Source organism: Lottia gigantea (assembly GCF_000327385.1).
Source record: "Lottia gigantea unplaced genomic scaffold LOTGIsca_7, whole genome shotgun sequence".
Classification (NCBI taxonomy): domain Eukaryota; kingdom Metazoa; phylum Mollusca; class Gastropoda; family Lottiidae; genus Lottia; species Lottia gigantea.
This window is the reverse complement of record NW_008710370.1, coordinates 3,989,350-4,007,327: the sequence shown is the minus strand read 5'-3', so window position 1 is coordinate 4,007,327 and position 17,978 is coordinate 3,989,350. Positions and strand designations below refer to the sequence as shown.

Sequence of the window (17,978 nt, the reverse complement as noted above, 5' to 3'; positions counted from 1 at the left end):
CTGAAAACAATTTCAAATTAAGCTCTCCTAGAAACAAGAACTGGCTGTCTCAGGAGGTAAAGTATTCATCATCACAATGTCAAACATCAGCTTATACCTTGACTGTATTAACCATCTTTCTTGTATCATTGTAGTATATAACTGCAGTGTTTCATTTGGATTGTACATCAGCGAAAACGGTCCGGAGAGGAAGTTTGAAACATTAAGCCATAATGTTGACTTGTTTCTGTCTGGCTGTATTTACTGGCATACAATCCAATCAAATTCTGCAGTATGATATAGAAGAAAGGTGGTAGTCAAGATATAAGATGAAGTTTATGAAAGCTTGGCATTGTGGAAATAGCTTGAAAGTTTTTTTATGTACAATGAAACAAAATATATTTGAATCTTTGTGGGTTTGAATCTTTGAGGGGTCACTCGCAGCCCCGAGAGCATATTTTTTAGGCAAAAATCTCTAGGTCAGAAATTCGGGCGACCTCAGATATTTCCCCCACCCCACCTTCGACGTAAACCTGGCTCCACCACTGGACTGGACTAAGAAACTAGACTGTGGTAAACAGAAAAAACAGTAAATGACTTTCTCTGAGAATGAAACTGAACAAGTAATAAAGTATCCTTTTATCTTTTCTTTATATCTCTATATCACACAACTATCTGATATATTTTACTAATTGATGCTTCTTTCTAAATATAACTTTCAAGGAGTCTACAAGTTCTTCACTGTAGTACCGGTAGTTTTTTTACCATCCTGACCGAAATGATACAGTTTCAGTAAAGCTTTTTACTTTGACTACAATACCCATTGTTGCATATATACAGTGATTGGATTGTATGTTAGTGAATACAACCTATCAGAGCCCTCAGCTGGAAGTCTGTAAATGATAAGCCATAATGTTAAAAAAGTCTTTCTGTTGAGACCTTTAATTGGCTTATTGCTTTGCAATCAAATCAAATCGCTGCATTTAGTGATAAGTAATAATAATGATTTATTTATTAAAATGTCACACAGCATAAAACATATTAGAGACAGGCGGTTATTGCAGTTGAGGTATAATAGCTTGATATTGTGAAGATGCACACATTGTTGTTTCTGCTATTCCATATATTTGTTGCAATTAACAATTTGGGTGGTCAATAAAAAAGTCTTGAGCTCTAGAGCCAATGGTGGATTGAAATGTTATTGCTGTTGTATTGAATGATGATTTTTCTAACAATATGATACATTTTGGCCAGCTTAAGTCTGGGAAAATGAAGTGGATTTATCTAACGTTCAGTCAGCTGGTTTTTTTTTGGCTCATTAAACATTTACAGCACTATAAACTAATACATGTTATTAAGTCTTAAATTTAGCTTGCAATGATTGAGATTATGTATCGTTATATTTTCAGGCAATTTATTCGAATTCGTATCGTGGATTTTGAGGAGTATGAGAAAAGTGAAACCTTTTATGTGACTTTAGGAGAACCCTATATAGCTAAGAAAGGATCAGGTTAGTGCCTTTAAGCTAATTACTTTGATTTCCTTCTGTATTTCAAGTTAAAGACTACCAATGATATATTAAACGTGAAAAATCATTGTGTGTTATCACGCTATATACATGATTTATTTTCTGCCTTTCATCTTTATTGATGTTTAGAAGCTTTCACTATGTAGAATTCTATAGAGAGGCACTGTTTAAAGGGACTGTCACTGTCTAATATTTCTCGCCAAATTTGCTGTAAGTTTGTACTTTAATGTGCAAAAGCTTATGGTCTAAATGCCAAATCAAGTGCTTTGTAAGCATGTTTTATTTTCAACTATATATTATCTTACCCTAAATTTGCTTTATTAGATTACAAGTACTGAATAAAGTGGTACAGTCCTTTTATGTCCAATATATATTATGTATCTCTTGAAATATTCTTCATTCTTATACCCTTAATTGATTTCTTTAGTCATCTATTTTACCATAAGTATGGTACCAGCGACTGATGAAAAAATCTGTTAAATTCATATGTAGTCAATGATGTAAGAAGATGTACATGTTGTAATCAGTAGCTCTCTAATGATATTGTGATTGAAATGAATTTAGGTCCAGACTCAATTTATGGATTTGTTATCAAAAATCCAATTTAGGTGAAGAAACAGACTCTGATATTTAGAAATCAGAAATAATCATTTAACAAAATTACCCTGCTATTTTCCTTCTCTTTCAGATATAATTTGGTTAAATTTAGATTGATTTTCTGTGTAAATTGAATTGAATTGAATGTCTTCTTTCAAAGCTATCATCTTTTGACATTTATCTTCATTAAGCTTATAAAATATTATGATGAGCCTTTATGTTGTACAGCCATACTGTTATGCAAACTGATTAGAATTTTCTACTAACCAGAACTTTACTATGATTGCCAATTTCCATGATATTTATTCATTTGAAATGAGACTGACTAAAGTCTGTGATTTGGAATATAATTTACTTGACTTTCTCTTAATCAATAATTCTTTATTACAGGAATCATTCGAATATATAAGCTTAATCAACTAGCAGTAATAAGTAATTAGGTTAAATTGATTTTTCACCTTAACTTCTGATGAGAATTTCTTTTCAGGTGCTTGCATGATTTTAATTTCTTTCTACCTCTTTCTACATTCAACAACAGGTTGTGTTGAGGCGAATTTTTTTTCTTTTGGCTGCGTTTCAAATTAACTAGAGAAATACTTCAATATGGCATTTTCTGTGGTGTGAAATATATATTATGCAACTAGTTGAATAGAATAGTTTTGTGTCTGTATTTCACTGCTTAACAGTGACAGAAATTGATTTTCAATTTCAAGTTTCTATTTTATGGTCTTGAGATTGAGAGCCTGGTGTTAGTAGGCTACAAAATTTAATTTCCCTGGTCTCTACGATATATCTTACGATTAAAGAGACAGTTTAAGGCAATTGAAAATAAAACAAAATGAGATAAAAGGCAAGCAGAAAATTGAATTGAATAACATTTTTTATGCAATTTGAAACTTCGTTTATCTAGAAATGAATTTAGAAATATTAAAACAGAACCTAAAACCTAAAAAAACAAAAAACCTAAAAAAAAAAAACATAAACAAAAAAAAAAACCAACAGATCCAAAATAACGACAAAACTTACTTAGCTGAAGATTGCTTAGTGTAAAACTCTGAGTAACAACCTGGTTTGATATTTCAATATCGCTTTACAATTGATGTATTGAGCACTATTTTAACAGTGGTAGTTCTGTATGGCTCAACAGTGAAAATGTTTTATTATTGTTGAAATGCGTAGTGGGATGTTTGGAAAATATTTCAAATGTGACTGATTGGAGAGTTCTGAATAAGTTCTGTCTATTCCAGTTCTGACCCCAAATCGAACAATATGAAAGCGAATATGTCACATTCAAAATTTTCCTAGTCTATTTCCTTCTTTGCCATTTTGAGTTCTGTCTGCACCTACCATTTGTTTATGACTCACATTGAACGTGTTCTGAACTCTGTTCCAACTTGTTTTATTGAATGTTCTGTTGATTTCATAAATCCAGATCACCAATCAAGCGAACCCTAGATTTTGAAATTCAGTTCCTCTTTTTTCTTTGAATTTGTACGTTCTTATCTGTTATCTTATATAGCAAAGTTTCAATTTTGAACCCACATCCTATCATCTTTGAAGCATATTTTGCCCAGAAGTATTGGAGAAGGTCTTTCTGAAACTGGCCTCATTTTCCAATGTTATTTACCACCACAAGCTTTGTACCAGGTGTGAATACAGACCTTGAATCATCTAATAGTCTGATACTAAACTATGAATGTTTTATTATGTGAAATACTAGCCTCACCTGTTCTTAATGATTTATAACTGTAGTAATTCACTGAATACCACCATCTTGATAATTCACTTCAACTCAATCATTTTATCTTATCTGATTACTTAGCTTTTACATCATTTTCTATGTTGTCTGATTATTTCCTTGTTAAAATAATCTCTGAATCAGAATGTGAATTCATATTTTGATTGATGATAAATTTAATTAGGCATCTTTTTATAGGCCATGCCTATATGAAGTGAACGATAAAAGCTCCTTCATCCCAGTTGAATTTCTATGACCTTCTTATTATATGTATGTCACTTTGCCATGGACAGATTGTACAAATTTTTGTAGTTGGGGATCATTTCTGCTTTGAAATATCATCATGATCTTGTAAAGCATCCAATTGAACTTCTCCACTAACAATAATAGAACTAGAATAGAATAGTCTAGAAATTTCAATGTAAATTTTCAACACAAAAATAAACTTATTTGAAAAACACGACATTAATCATTAAAAATTAAAAATTTAAAGGGACAGGTGTGCCATTTCAGGGGTTGATTTTAGGATTGAATACATAAGAAGTACAGGAAATGTACAAAAATCACATAATTACTGATAAGCTCAGCTAAAAAATTTCAGTTTCTGAGACTAAAGTTTGATTGGTCAAAAAAATGACCTACCTGTCCCTTTAATGTTTCATCAAAAGGACACTTTATTTTTTTTTGACCAAACATAGTAAAATCAACAAGTTATCGTGCAGTTTCTACATTTGTAAAAACTTACCAACTAAAACTGTTGCTCAATGATGTCTAAATATAATGAAAACACTATCGATTTGAATTTGTGTCACATTTCTTACAATTTTAGTGGCTAACAAGCATAATGATTTTGAATGAATTTCTTGATAGTCTGAATCATTTTGTAAAAGGTTAGATCTCTTAACACGATCAAACAATTCTTGGGTGATATAATTGTAGACACTTCTACTTTAAACAGATCTACCTGATTGCATACACTATTGAAGAAATGTCAGCTAATTAAAATGATCTATTTTTAGTTTTATTTTTTTGATTTGTATTTTGATAAATATATATTACAAGGTTGTTTAGTGCAGGAATGTTTATTAGCTATCACAATTTGAAGAAAATGTTTTGATCATTAAGGCTCTCACGGTTTCTGAACTGATTCATTCCTTCTTCAAGTGATTGATTTAAAATCAAATTGTTCAATGAGTTTTTAAAAGTTCAAGTTGAATGATGTTTGAAAGGATAAGAGATTGGAAATTTATATTAGCAAATACTGCAAATTGTAGCAACAATTTGATATAAATTCAACCAAACAATATTATTAGCAGTTGTCAAACTATAGGCACTGATTTGGAATCAAATTGCTATGATTTTTATTTTTCAGAGATGAAGATATTGCACAATTTAAGAACTTGGAAATGTATTTTTTGAAAATACTTCAAATTGTAATCCCACAGTTTTATAAAACATCGATCTTCATTACGATATAGTCAAACAAACAATATTTGTAGTTTTCAGACACTAAACACTGATATGAAATCAAATTGCTGTACACATACTATTGATATTTCAGAACTGAAAGATATTTCCCAGTAAAAGAATTCCAAAAAGTAGGCCTATTTTAGCAAATACTGTAATTTGTAATCCCACAGTTTTATAAAACATTGATCTTCATTATGATATAGTCAACCAAACAATATTTGTAGTTTTCAAAAAGTAGGCACTGATTTCAAATCAAATTGCTGTAGGATTATAATATTACGCAGTATAAGAATTCGGATGTAGGCCTATTTTAGCAAATACTTTAAAAATTGTATAACCCAGTCCACCAACAATATTATGAAGAGAAGTAAAATAATGGCCACAGGATTTTGAGTTTTCGGAGCTGAAATATATTTCGCTACATAAAAGAATTTGGAAATGTATATTTTTCATATAAATTTCATAGCTGAAAGATATTTGGCAGTATGAAAGCTTTAAAAAATGTCTGTTGGCTATACCTCTAATGTTAATCCAACATTTATCTTCACTCTTATAAGCTATTAGTCCACCATACATTATTTACAGTTTTCAAACATGTAAACTTTGTTCTTCTCCTGTTGGAAATAATTATATCCTGCAGCTAGTTTAGAGGTCTGCTCTTGTTTTAGAATCAAAGACCTTTACTTACTTTCCTCAAGATCTGCCAGTGCTAGAGAATGATTTTCCTTTCAGGCAGTTGCACTTGTTTCCCAACTGTAATCATGTGATTTATTCATGACATGAAACCTTCTGTATAAGTAAATTGATTATGGAAATTTCCTATGATAAATCCTACTGAAAAATTCAGATGCTAGGAAAGAAAATGGAAATGGAAACAAACAGTGTCAAGTCAGTCACGCTACATGATAAAAAGATTTGGCACATTAAAGTCTGCTTTATTCTAGAAACCCCAAGGACCAATTCATAGGAGATAGCTTGTGAATAAGGAAAGGACAATTTACGGCAAAATTTATCTTCTTCTACAGTGCTTCACCTTTCATTATTAAAGGGACAAGTGCGCCATTTTTGGGGGTTGATTTGAGTTTTGAAAATATGTAAATAGTCTTCAGAGGTACTAGAATTGTATGAAAATCGCATAATTCCTTCAAATATATCAAAGTAGGAATTTTACTCACTATTTCTGTATATGACTTTTCTATATATCACAAAGTATCTTAAATTGACGAGTCGTCATTTTAACATTCAACTGTGGATAATTCTGGCCACACATGGATTTAAAGACTCAAATTTCGACGGTGAGCTATGAACCCTATCACTGATTGGCTTAGCTAAAAAAAATCCTGTTTCTGAGACTAATGTATGATTGTTAAAAAAGAATGGCGCATCAATCCCTTTAAAGTTGTTTTAATATTCAATGTATCATAGGCAGTAGGCTTACGAGTAAAAGCTAAAATTCCTTACAAACTTGATGTCAAAGCACTTCTAAGTTCTTAAGTTAAGCTTAATGTATTCTTCAGTACATGTCTTAAGGGAATTACCCGGAGAGAACAATGGTTATCCAGAACTGCAGAACAGATATCTAAGTCTCTAAACTTATTTAACCTGTTCGTCCTTCAAGCACATTAATGGCTGCGGCAGTCACACCTGATATCCAGTGCATAAATTCCAGCACTTTATAAAGCCCTGCATTCATCTATGATTATTGTGAAATTATCTGACAGTATTGATGGGGTTGAGTCATTGTTTTCTCTTCTGTCTCCAATTTAATCTTCTATTCTTTCTCAATTACTCTCATTGTTTTCCCTTCCAGTTGTCATGTACATTTAGATTGAACAGCTTTGTGGAGATCAAACGCACTAGACATGAATCTTGATGGAAATTGCCTGCTTACCAAGAAATTTGATACTATAATTAAAGGATATATGTAAAGAGTAGAACAACAAAACTTAATTTGGTCGTGCAAGAACATAGGCTTTCTGGTACTTTACCAGTCTTTAAATACTGTTTAATATGCAAGATGGAGATTTTAAGGCCATCCTTTATCTTGTATTTAACACTTCTCTTTACAATGTCAATCTGTTATGAACTTTGTCTTATAACTTGACTGCAAAAGTCACCTTGTATCAAGGAAGTTTGTAAATGTACCAATTTGGTTGGATTGTACACATGAATATAGCCAATTTAAGAGTCCTTGACAGGAAGTTTGGTAAACAATACATCATGTTTACAGCCTGTCTAGGCTATGATAAGCTGTTTTTGCTGACATGCCATCCAATCAAATACCTGCATTCCCTGATACAAGGTGCCTTATTGCAGTCAAGGTATTAGAAGAAGATGGCTTGACACCTTGATTTCCATGATGAGTGACATTATAATAGCTGCTACTTAGACCTGGTAAAGAATAGATCGATGCACTTGTGGCATGGTAGAAAGCTAATCTTGAGAAGAAAATTGGCACAATGAAAGAATTATTTTGTCCATCAACCAAGAGGATTAAAACAAACTTAGCAAAATGACAATTTAATGCTTTTAGATTCTGTAGGCTCATAACTGTATCAAAGAAAAAAACAATATGAGCACTACTTTATATATTGTTTGATGCTGAGACATATCATCTGATAAAGCAAGCAGATATTTCGATGACCAAATTCCCTTTAAAATATATCATTTCACTATCAAGTTCCTTTCAATAGAACAGAAGCAATATAATAGAATCTGATTTTCTATGTCTGAGTAAATTGCACTATGAGATTCATATATATCAATTTACTGTTTGTAGAATGTTGTGGATGTTATGTTTTACAGGTCTGGCTTTGTTTTAAAAATATTAATCAATGTTTCATTATTTCACTGGCTCCAAGCTGTCTGCTTAGAATTAAATTAACATGCATATTAATTTGTTTTTATCACAGTAAATCTGAAACATTCCTCACCGATTTTGATGGAATTCAATTCAGTGAGAATTTCCATGATCGTTCTTCATTATTTATATCATGGCATATCTTTCTGGTTAATAAATCTATTGTTACTCACTCTGAAATAAAAACCAGACAGATTGAGAAATAAAACTCAATCCTGGCATAGTGTTGGATGCATTGTATCACGAATACAGGTTTTGACAAGTCTTATTAACCTGCATTAAACAATGCTCATTTCACATTGAGATGAGATTGGTGCTATTTAACTCAGACCAATCAGATCAGTAGAACGGAAATGAGGTCATGGAAACTAAAATTAAAGTCGCTTTGTCTCCGCCCTTTTGAAGGTATAAGAACACATTCTTTCCAAAAAATGAATTGCATGACCCACACATTAATAATGGTAGATAATCTTTATTACCGGGTACTATAAAATTGCCTTATTTCTTACCTTCAGAAAGGTTTATAGGCCAAAAAGAGCTTTTTCACCAATATTTTTATGAATCCACAGTGTATCAACAAGTTTTTTGCTGAAAAGTTCTAGACTACCTATTTTTAGTTTGGATTTCTTTCTTTTGTTTACTCTTGAAAACTGCATTTATTGGCAGAACTACAATATGAGTTTAAAAGATGTTTCCTGCTTTCAACCATTGGTCTTAGATAAGTCAGTGTACATGAGAAATTAAAGATTCCTTGTATGATTAAAGGGACAGATGCGCGATATTTTTCAACCAACTTGAAGCTTAATCTCAAAAGGGAATTTTTTTTTAGCTCAGCCAATCAGTAATAGTGTTCACAGCTCACCGAGCCTAATTTGAGCCTTCAAATCGATGTGTGTTCAGAATTATCTGCGATTGAATGTTAAAATGACGACTTGTCATTTTAAGATACTCTGTGATATATAGAAAAGATATGTATAGAAATATTAAGTAAAATTCATAGTTTGAAGTATTTTTGAAGAAATTGGGCAAATTTCTTACATTTCTAGTACTCCTGATATTATTTACATATATTTTAAATTTATAAACAATGCCCCAAGATGGCGCATCTGTCCCTTTAAATTCAATAATAATGTGATATATTGTCAAGAGATAAGAGAAACCTTGGAGTGAAATAAGTTGATTATTATAGTATAATTTGATTCTTCTGCTTATCTAGCTATCTATCAGATATTCAGTGGTCACTGGTCAATTCTTATAGCCATATCTACAAGATGAAATCTCTTTCCGGACTGAGTTCCTGTATTTAGACTATGTGAAGTGAATAGACATTGATTTAGAAAGTAATGGACATGTTGTCAATAATCAGCTATATAATTGAAGTTCCTGATAAGTAAATATTTACTAGTCTGTAAAAGACAAGTTAGACATCATCAATTATTTTTCATTTTTTCAGTTTAAAGGGACTGTTTTGTTATCTGTTTGACCAATTCTATCTTAGTCTTGGGAACAGATTTTTTTTTGCTTAAAGGGAAAGGTATATAATGGTTTGACCAATTCTACCTTAAAGTAGTCTTTGAAAGAGGAATTTTATAACCTAAACTGATCAGTGTATAACTGATTACAAATTTGATATATAGCTTAAAGGGACAGGTTTGCCTTCTGTTTGGCCTTAGTATCAGAAAAAGGAATTTAATTAGCTAAACTGATCAGTCATAGTGTTCACATCTCACCATCTAAATTTGAGCCCTCAATTCCATATGTGTCAAGAATTATCTGCTTATGAAAGTTAAAATGACCATTTGTCTTTTCTTGAGACTACCACTTAAAAAAGGCATAAAAACTAGATAGAGAGTGAAATTCCTAGTTTGAAGTATTTTTGAACGAATTGTGTATTTCTTACATTTCTAGTAGTTCAATAAAATCAACTCAGGAAAATAGCAAACCTATCCCTTTATGTTATCTTTTCAAAGTAAATCTACTCTTTAGGTCTTGAAGTGAACAAGTTAAGCCTTTTACATTTAACTTCGCTCCAAACTCATGGTTTATAAAAATATTGTATAGTTAATGATAGGATGAAAGAGTATAGCAGACAGACTCTAAATTTATATTATCAATGATTAAAGAATAGAAAGAAAATCAAAATATGCCAAAAGTCAAAAGAATGAAAACAATGTAGATAATTAAGAATTGTGTAGCAGATGGTATTAATATAAGACTAGTTTCTACTAACTATTGTACCATGCTTTATTGAAAGTTAGGAGGCAGAAAATGATTTAATAATATTGATAATAATAGAGTTCAGGTATTACTAGTCTCTAGTGGGAATCATTATCATTCTGTTACTGATATTCATACTCTCAGTAGACTTAACCTCTTCTTGTCTGTGAAAATTCCATTGGTTTAAGTACCACGCAGAATCATGTATGGTGGGTTTATGGCCAAATTTAAGGTTTTAGTAGCTTATTATGGCTTGCTTCTGTTATTAATACATTGTTGGTACCTGATACAGAATATAGGTGTACAGGAATGATTAAGGTTTATTAGCTGCAACCAATGTATTGCCATTAAATAACGGAACACAATTTTATGGTATACTACTCCTTAGTTTTATTACACATTACGTTTCAACAATCTACATTGTCATCTTCAGGTGTATTGCCAATATGTTGTTTTGAATTTCGGGCTTCATTTTGTGGTTTTGATTGTTAGTATTTCAGTAAGCTTTTGAATTATAATGAAAACATTAACATGTTGTTCTTCACACTTAACAAGTTTGAAATAATGATGCTATTAAATCTATTGAAATGATAATCACACATGGTGGAGGTAAAATACTATATATAAAGCATGTTATTTCAATTTTTTTGAATAATTGGCAAAAATTAAACACATTTTTTAGAAAGGATTTTTCATTTTTATACGCCCACATAATGGGGGGCGTATATTGCCGTCACCCATGTGATATTTCAAAATCAAAGCTGCCACTGGGCGTATATTACCTTGCCTGGCAAGCTATCTTTTGGAATGATTCTTACAATAATTACAAAATGTATTAGGAACTTTTCGAGTCCCTGCAGAAACTTCAAGGCTGTATTTTATTATGTTATCATTCTTGTAAGACATGTTTTCACATTAGACTAAGCCTGCAATAAGCTCTGTAGTTTTCACTAGGAATAAACAAGCAGCGAGATAGATTTGTAGTCTTGACAGATAATTTAATTTGTAACTATGGCGAACAAAGCTAGAAATTTTAGCTGTACATGTTATTGGCAAATACAAATACCTTTGCTGGTAAAATTTGGCTAATTTGTCCTTGCTGATAACTTTTGCAGTTGCTTGAATTTTGTCAGAACAGACAGAATTGATTTGATTAACTAGATAGATGTTACATCTTGTAAACTATACAACAGGTGATGAAGAATATTTAAACTGTAAATGTAACACCATCACAGACATGGCATCTTGATTAATTCATTACAAATCTTGATTCTCTTCTTATTAATGGATCTGGTTATTTGGGGATTTGAGATGAATATTGGTACTCAACATTTGGTTGAGAATGTTTTTTAAGTTGTCATTTGAATGTCAACCATTTGTGAATTTGTTGGAAGATTGATGTAAGAAATGCGTCTTATAAGAGAACATTTTTCTGTGAAATCTACTCTAAAAGAATGTCTTTCATTGGTTGTTTTCTTAAATAACCTCTTAATGATGTTACATCCTCATAGAAAACATCCCGGAGTTGAGATTTATCTTCATTAGTGAGACCATTGATTGTAACTGTGAAATAATTATTGCTGGTATACAGCTATACATTGAATGTATAATTAATATATTCATGCTAGAAGTCTATTATCATAGCACATAGGAACTTGTGATATGTGTTAAAGTGATGTCTTTAAGCTTGTTGTGGGCTTGATATTGTTGGAGTCGGTCCAATTCACCAGTATAATCTGTAAGGAATTAGATCAAGAATTGAATGTCTTTTGCCAAAATACCTTGTCTCATTATTAAATAGCTACTTTTCACAGCATGCTAGGTCATTAGTGTATGTAACATACTGTCTATAAATAAGCTTTTCATTTGCATCTCCCCATGTTCACCCTTTAAACCTTGATGCTAGTGTTTTAAAGGGATTGTAAAGAGGTTTTCTAAAAACAATTAAGTGTCTGATGGTTCCTGCAATACGACTGAAACTAAAAAGTGTTAGATGACGTCACTAATGGTGAATGGCCGTATTTGAGAAAGCAATTAGTAACGTCATCAACACATAGTTTTTGTGGAATTGAAGGAACCACAGATGTATGATTGAAAATTGGAATGGTGCAAATTGATGCTAAATCAGTGTCTCTGATGCACATATGTCTCTTTACAATCTCTTTAAGGGACTTGACCTATTGCTTGACAAACAGCATAATCTGGATTTGAATAATCATTTATTAGTGATATAATGCCATTGTATCCAGTTCTATACTTTCTTCTTACACAATATAATTTAGCAACAATGACATTCTATATCAGAAATGACACAATTGTGACAAAGGGATATACAGTGGTTTTAATATAATCTTCATCACAGCTTAAATATTCATCTAAATTTTTCACTTACTGCAATAATTAACAACCCTTCATCAGATCTTTTTCAAATTTTTTTTTATATCAGGGACAGCATCAATTTGCACCATTCCAATTAAAATTAAATCTTTGATGACATCAGTAATCACAAAGGACCCTACTTGATAAAGCTTATTTTGTGATAAGTGAATTCACCAAACACTTAGTTTTAATGGAATAGCAGAGACAACAGACTGATTGAAAATAGTGGATAGGAATAGTGCAAATTGATGCTATCAGTGTCCATGATAAAAATTGAAAATTAGGAGCAACTCTTTAATAGAAGTTTGCATTTGAAAATATTTTCACCATCATCTGATTTTGCATCTCTCAGCAAGTATGATCATAGCAACATTTATTTATATTCATAGTCGAGTGCTTGAATATAATGCTTCACCAATTCAAACAATTTCTATTGGTTTGGTAACATGACATTTAACAGGTTACCTACTTGTGTGTCAATGGTTTCTGGGTTGAAGTGCTAGAAGATTGTGTTGACTAGAAAATTATCAGGAGATCAATAGTCTGACATTGATACTGTATCACTTTGACACATACTTGATTCTGTTGATTTCCATTTTATTCTACAAGATTTCTGTTTTAGGAAATTCAGTTTGACAGGTCAGCAGCTGGTTTGACTATCAGGTCTTCTGCCATAGATGAATAGATCAAATGGTCATGTTTTGCTGATTCATTAAGCTCTTGATATGCCTACATACAAGAACATGAGCAAATCATCCATTTTAGATTTAGAAATTTCTTGAAATTAAGAGATTCTTATGCAATTTTTATCTACGGTTTTCCTCCAAAGTATTGATTTTACAACTATTGTCGTATACCCTCAATAATATATATGGATCAATCATTAAGTTTGTGGGCTACAGTCACAATTTAAATATGGTACCAATCTAATTGACTAATTAAGAGATTAGGGCATGAAATTGGGTTCAGCAGGGAGCTATCTTTGGCCAAACCAAGGCATAATGAGAAATGCAAGATAATGAGCTAAGTATAAAACCTCTTACATGCAAGATACAGTGGTGTCTACTGCGTATCACAGATTTTTCAATCTTTCCATCGATAATTGGGGACAGGAAATGCATTCAAATATTGATATATGATAGTATATGAAAATAACGTTCTTGATGATCATTATCCTGACACAATAAAAGAGATAACCTAACCTACAGAGTCACATCCACTTATTTTACATATTCTCGTGTGTCTTTCACAGTGAGTTAGAAGGCTTCCTTGATAATTGCTTAATCTTATGAAGACATTTCAGCACTAATAAAGCTTGAAATCGGTCAGATCTGTATGTGTATGATATTATCATTATGATTGTTATGGCATTTAATCCAACCAATTTAACCGGGCAATCTTAATGAATTCTTCTTGTTATCCTATTTATATAGAATCAATACAGTTTACAAAATATGATCAGTAATTCAGTTGGCTAGTGCTGGAAATAACCTTGTTAAGTCAAGGTTGTACTAGTAACTGATAGTCATGGCAACCAAGCAAACAATTCACTAGTAGTGTACAATGAGAAAACCATGAACAATCAAATATAATTATATTAAATGATAATATTAGATTAGATATGCTTCAATAGATGATTGATAACTTTTCACAAAAATCATTATGTAAATTACTTTCAGTGCTTTGGTTAACATTATAGGTATGAATGTTTTCTTCGATTATATTTCTGTATAATTAAGCTAAGCTTTCAATTGACTTTTTCTTTGAGGTAATTTGAAAAGGCTAATAGTGTTGGTTTGGCATTCAAGCTTAGACGAATCATTAGTCAAGTGTTTGATTACAAGGAATCACTTAGCACCATAGGAATTTGGACTCTCAATATTTTGGCAATGTAAGCTTACTGGAAGAAGGGTCCTGTATTGAAAAATAATTTATAAATTTTATAAATGTAATATTTTTGAATTATACTGTTTGATTGAGAAGCATAAAAGAATTTGAAATCAGTTGAAATTTCATGCCTTTGTGCAAACAAAACATTTGTTAAGTTAAATATTGCACTATGACACTGACTCTTTGAGACAATTGTAATTTAATAAAGAGATCAAATCGAAAATAATTCCAAATGTTTTATACTGCTGAAATCCACAGTCTCTACTAGGCCAGTGCTTCTAAGACATAATTTCTAATAACACCTTTTACCAGTAGTCTACATCACTATTCAAATTACAATTCAACTATGGATTTGTCTGCGATGAGGTTAATCCAAAGTTTCTCTTTGAATATGTCTTTCTGATTAGACATTTCAATGGGTAAGAAGTATATAGGGAGAGGAAGTTAAGTGGATAGAAACCATGAAATGATATTGATTGCTGGCTGGACGGACAATTTTTGATGCTCATTAAGTTGTATAGAAATAGACTATTACGTCTGATGAGTGAACATTTCACAGTATTCCCCTGAAATAAAACTGTTTGAATTAAAGGTTATATTTCTAATGATGCCAATAAAAAAAAATCCTTAATATTTATATCCCCATTTTATTTGTTAGGGAATCAGTTGTTATAGTGTGATTTTATATTTAAAGGCCATAGATTGCTATTTTCAGTGTCTTGAATATATGTATGTCTTCAGAACTGCACGAAAATTGCATAATTCCTTCAAATATATATTAGATTAAAATAGAAATTTCTATTTTTATATCTGTCATTTCTATATATTTTGAAGAAACGATGATTTGTTAGTTTAGCTTTCAAAAACACTGATAATTCCACACACACATGGATTTTGAAGGCTCAAATTTGATGGTGATGGTGAAATTTGATAAGCTTAGCTAAAAAATTCCTGTTTCTAAGACTTAGGTACAATTGGGCAAACAATTGGTCAACCTATCCTGAATTTATAGATTCTTTAGACTTCAGTTGAAATTATTGAATTTTGGTTAGATCAAGGATGTCATAAGATTTTGGGCCTTGCGAACAATTTATTAAAGGCAGAATAATCCCTTAACTACCAGAAGGATACAGAAGTGATCTAACTTTTGTAGTGAGAAGGATGAAAGAAGAGTGCATAGATTGGCATAAGACACAAGAATTTCTCCATCAGTTTAGGTGTAAATTGATCATGTACTGTCTGGGTTGAAAATTGTCGAGTTTAATAGATACAACAAATTACTAAGAGGATTTGACAAGAAGCCAAATAACCACTGATGAAAATAGCTAGAATGTAGTATTTTTATGATAATTCTTGTCATAATTTGGGATCATGATATAGGTATATAATGACAATCACTCAAGATTTTGGAAACCTGTCAAAAACTCATTATCCTATAGATGCTTCATTCCATGTTTTCTTATTTGCTTTTTATAACAGAATAATTGGAAAGCAGAATTTAGAAACACTGTTGAAATATTGCCTCACATGTTGTTTAATATGAATTCAGGAAAGAAACAACAACCAATTGTTGGTTAATGCATTGATTGATTTTTTTTAGATTTGATTTTCAGCCACTATTTCATTTAATATTCTTTATTGACATTTAAGTAATTTTGTTTCATAGGGCGATTATGCTGTTTTAAATGAAAACTTGTAGTGGAGCTGTCTATTTTTACTAATTTCTCAATTGACTATACTTTCAGATAAAAAGGGCAAAAAAGGTTTGTAAATTTAAAATTGAAAACAAAAGTGTTTTTGTGCACAGCCAGTATATTATGGTGCATTTGATCTTCTTCAGAAAGCTTGAGGAATCTATATATATATAATTCTATCCAGAGTCAATCTAATTAACTTACTCTCTATGACTTTCACTGTCTAACAATAATATTATATTATAGCATGTCTTTCAATTCCAAGCTTTCAACAAATTCGGCATTAACCAATTCAGAATCTTTTGTTTTTTTGAGAGGGGGTGGGGGGACTTGTTCCATCTTCCTTCTTTAAGTTAATAATTTATTTTCTTTTTTATTTAAATTTACATTTACTGAAAATTGATAGTTTTATTGACTTCATTTGGTTTTATCGACACTTGAAATGGTGTATTTTCTCTCATAATATTTGATTATTTACATTTCATCTGGTTTGATTTATTTCTGTGTTATTTCTTTTAATTATACTGTTAAATTTGTTTGTGATGCATGATGATTTCTTCATTTTTCATTTTATTTTTAAATTTCCATTTTTTTTTTTAGTTCATCGAAATTTTTTTGTTTCGGAAGCTGATCATCTTAGATATTTAAGTCATGGTGCAACGTATTCCAAATTGACACTATTCACATCATGATTTACTCTACAATTATTATCAATTTGATGTAATCTTGAATTAACTATTTCCACATCTTGCTGTTCCAAGACTTAAAGATGGGTTCCCTTATTTGCATTTATGAAAATGCATAATACTTAAGCTTATATGAATAGAAGGTAGAGGGGTTCTAATGACTTGGAGATTACCAACAGAATTCCAATGAGTGGCCTATCAAGAAAGGTCAAAAAAACTTTTTTGGTTTATCCAAACTAAATACATGGACATGTATGATTGGTTAAAACTCTTAATTATATGTAATAAGAACATAATGATATGATTCAGAAAACATGATAATTCATTAGAAACACAAATAAATCAAATAATTTTCTTATTTGAAACTAAAAAAAAAGGAAATCCATCTTTAAGATGAAGAAACATATTTCTTATAAGGAATCATTTACTAAGTTCATAAATGCAGAAGGTATATGATTGAAGACATTTATATTTTGCAGTCAAGTGACTTATGCAATTTGAGCTATCCATATACAGATATCCCCTTATATTATATTAACTTGTAAAGGACATATATTTAGATTTTACAGATATGTGTCATTAACATTTGTTAAATTTGCTTAAGTGCTTAGATATCTGCACGATTTACTTTGTGTTCTAATGAGCTGTCTACCGTAACATTATGATGTTATCCTGTCTTAAGCTTGCGTCAAGTCCAGTCTTGTTTTAACGACTCATCAATTATTCAAATTTAGTTTGCCATAACTAGATAGTCAGTCTTTTGCTGTTCAAAAATGATTATATTAGCTGATCTTGATAGTGATCTGTTAAATAGATCCATGCAGTCATATTCCAATCTATAAAAGATTCACATATTTTTATCTATACACAGGGGTAGACTTTAGATTTCAAAGTTAAAGAGATTGTAAAGAGGTTTTCTATATTTTGAGGACACTAATAG

At 31.0% G+C, this 17,978-nt stretch overlaps 1 protein-coding gene across 1 annotated transcript in view; it reads left to right on the top strand.

Moving 5' to 3' along the window:
• Positions 1–17,978, top strand: part of LOTGIDRAFT_107505 (hypothetical protein) — a gene marked incomplete at both ends in the record, with an annotated part of 62,321 nt that overhangs the window by 31,592 nt on the left and 12,751 nt on the right. The window contains one exon of the mRNA XM_009065650.1: positions 1,389–1,493. Within this exon, the coding sequence (XP_009063898.1) occupies positions 1,389–1,493 (105 nt within the window). The remainder of the gene's footprint in view (positions 1–1,388; positions 1,494–17,978) is intronic.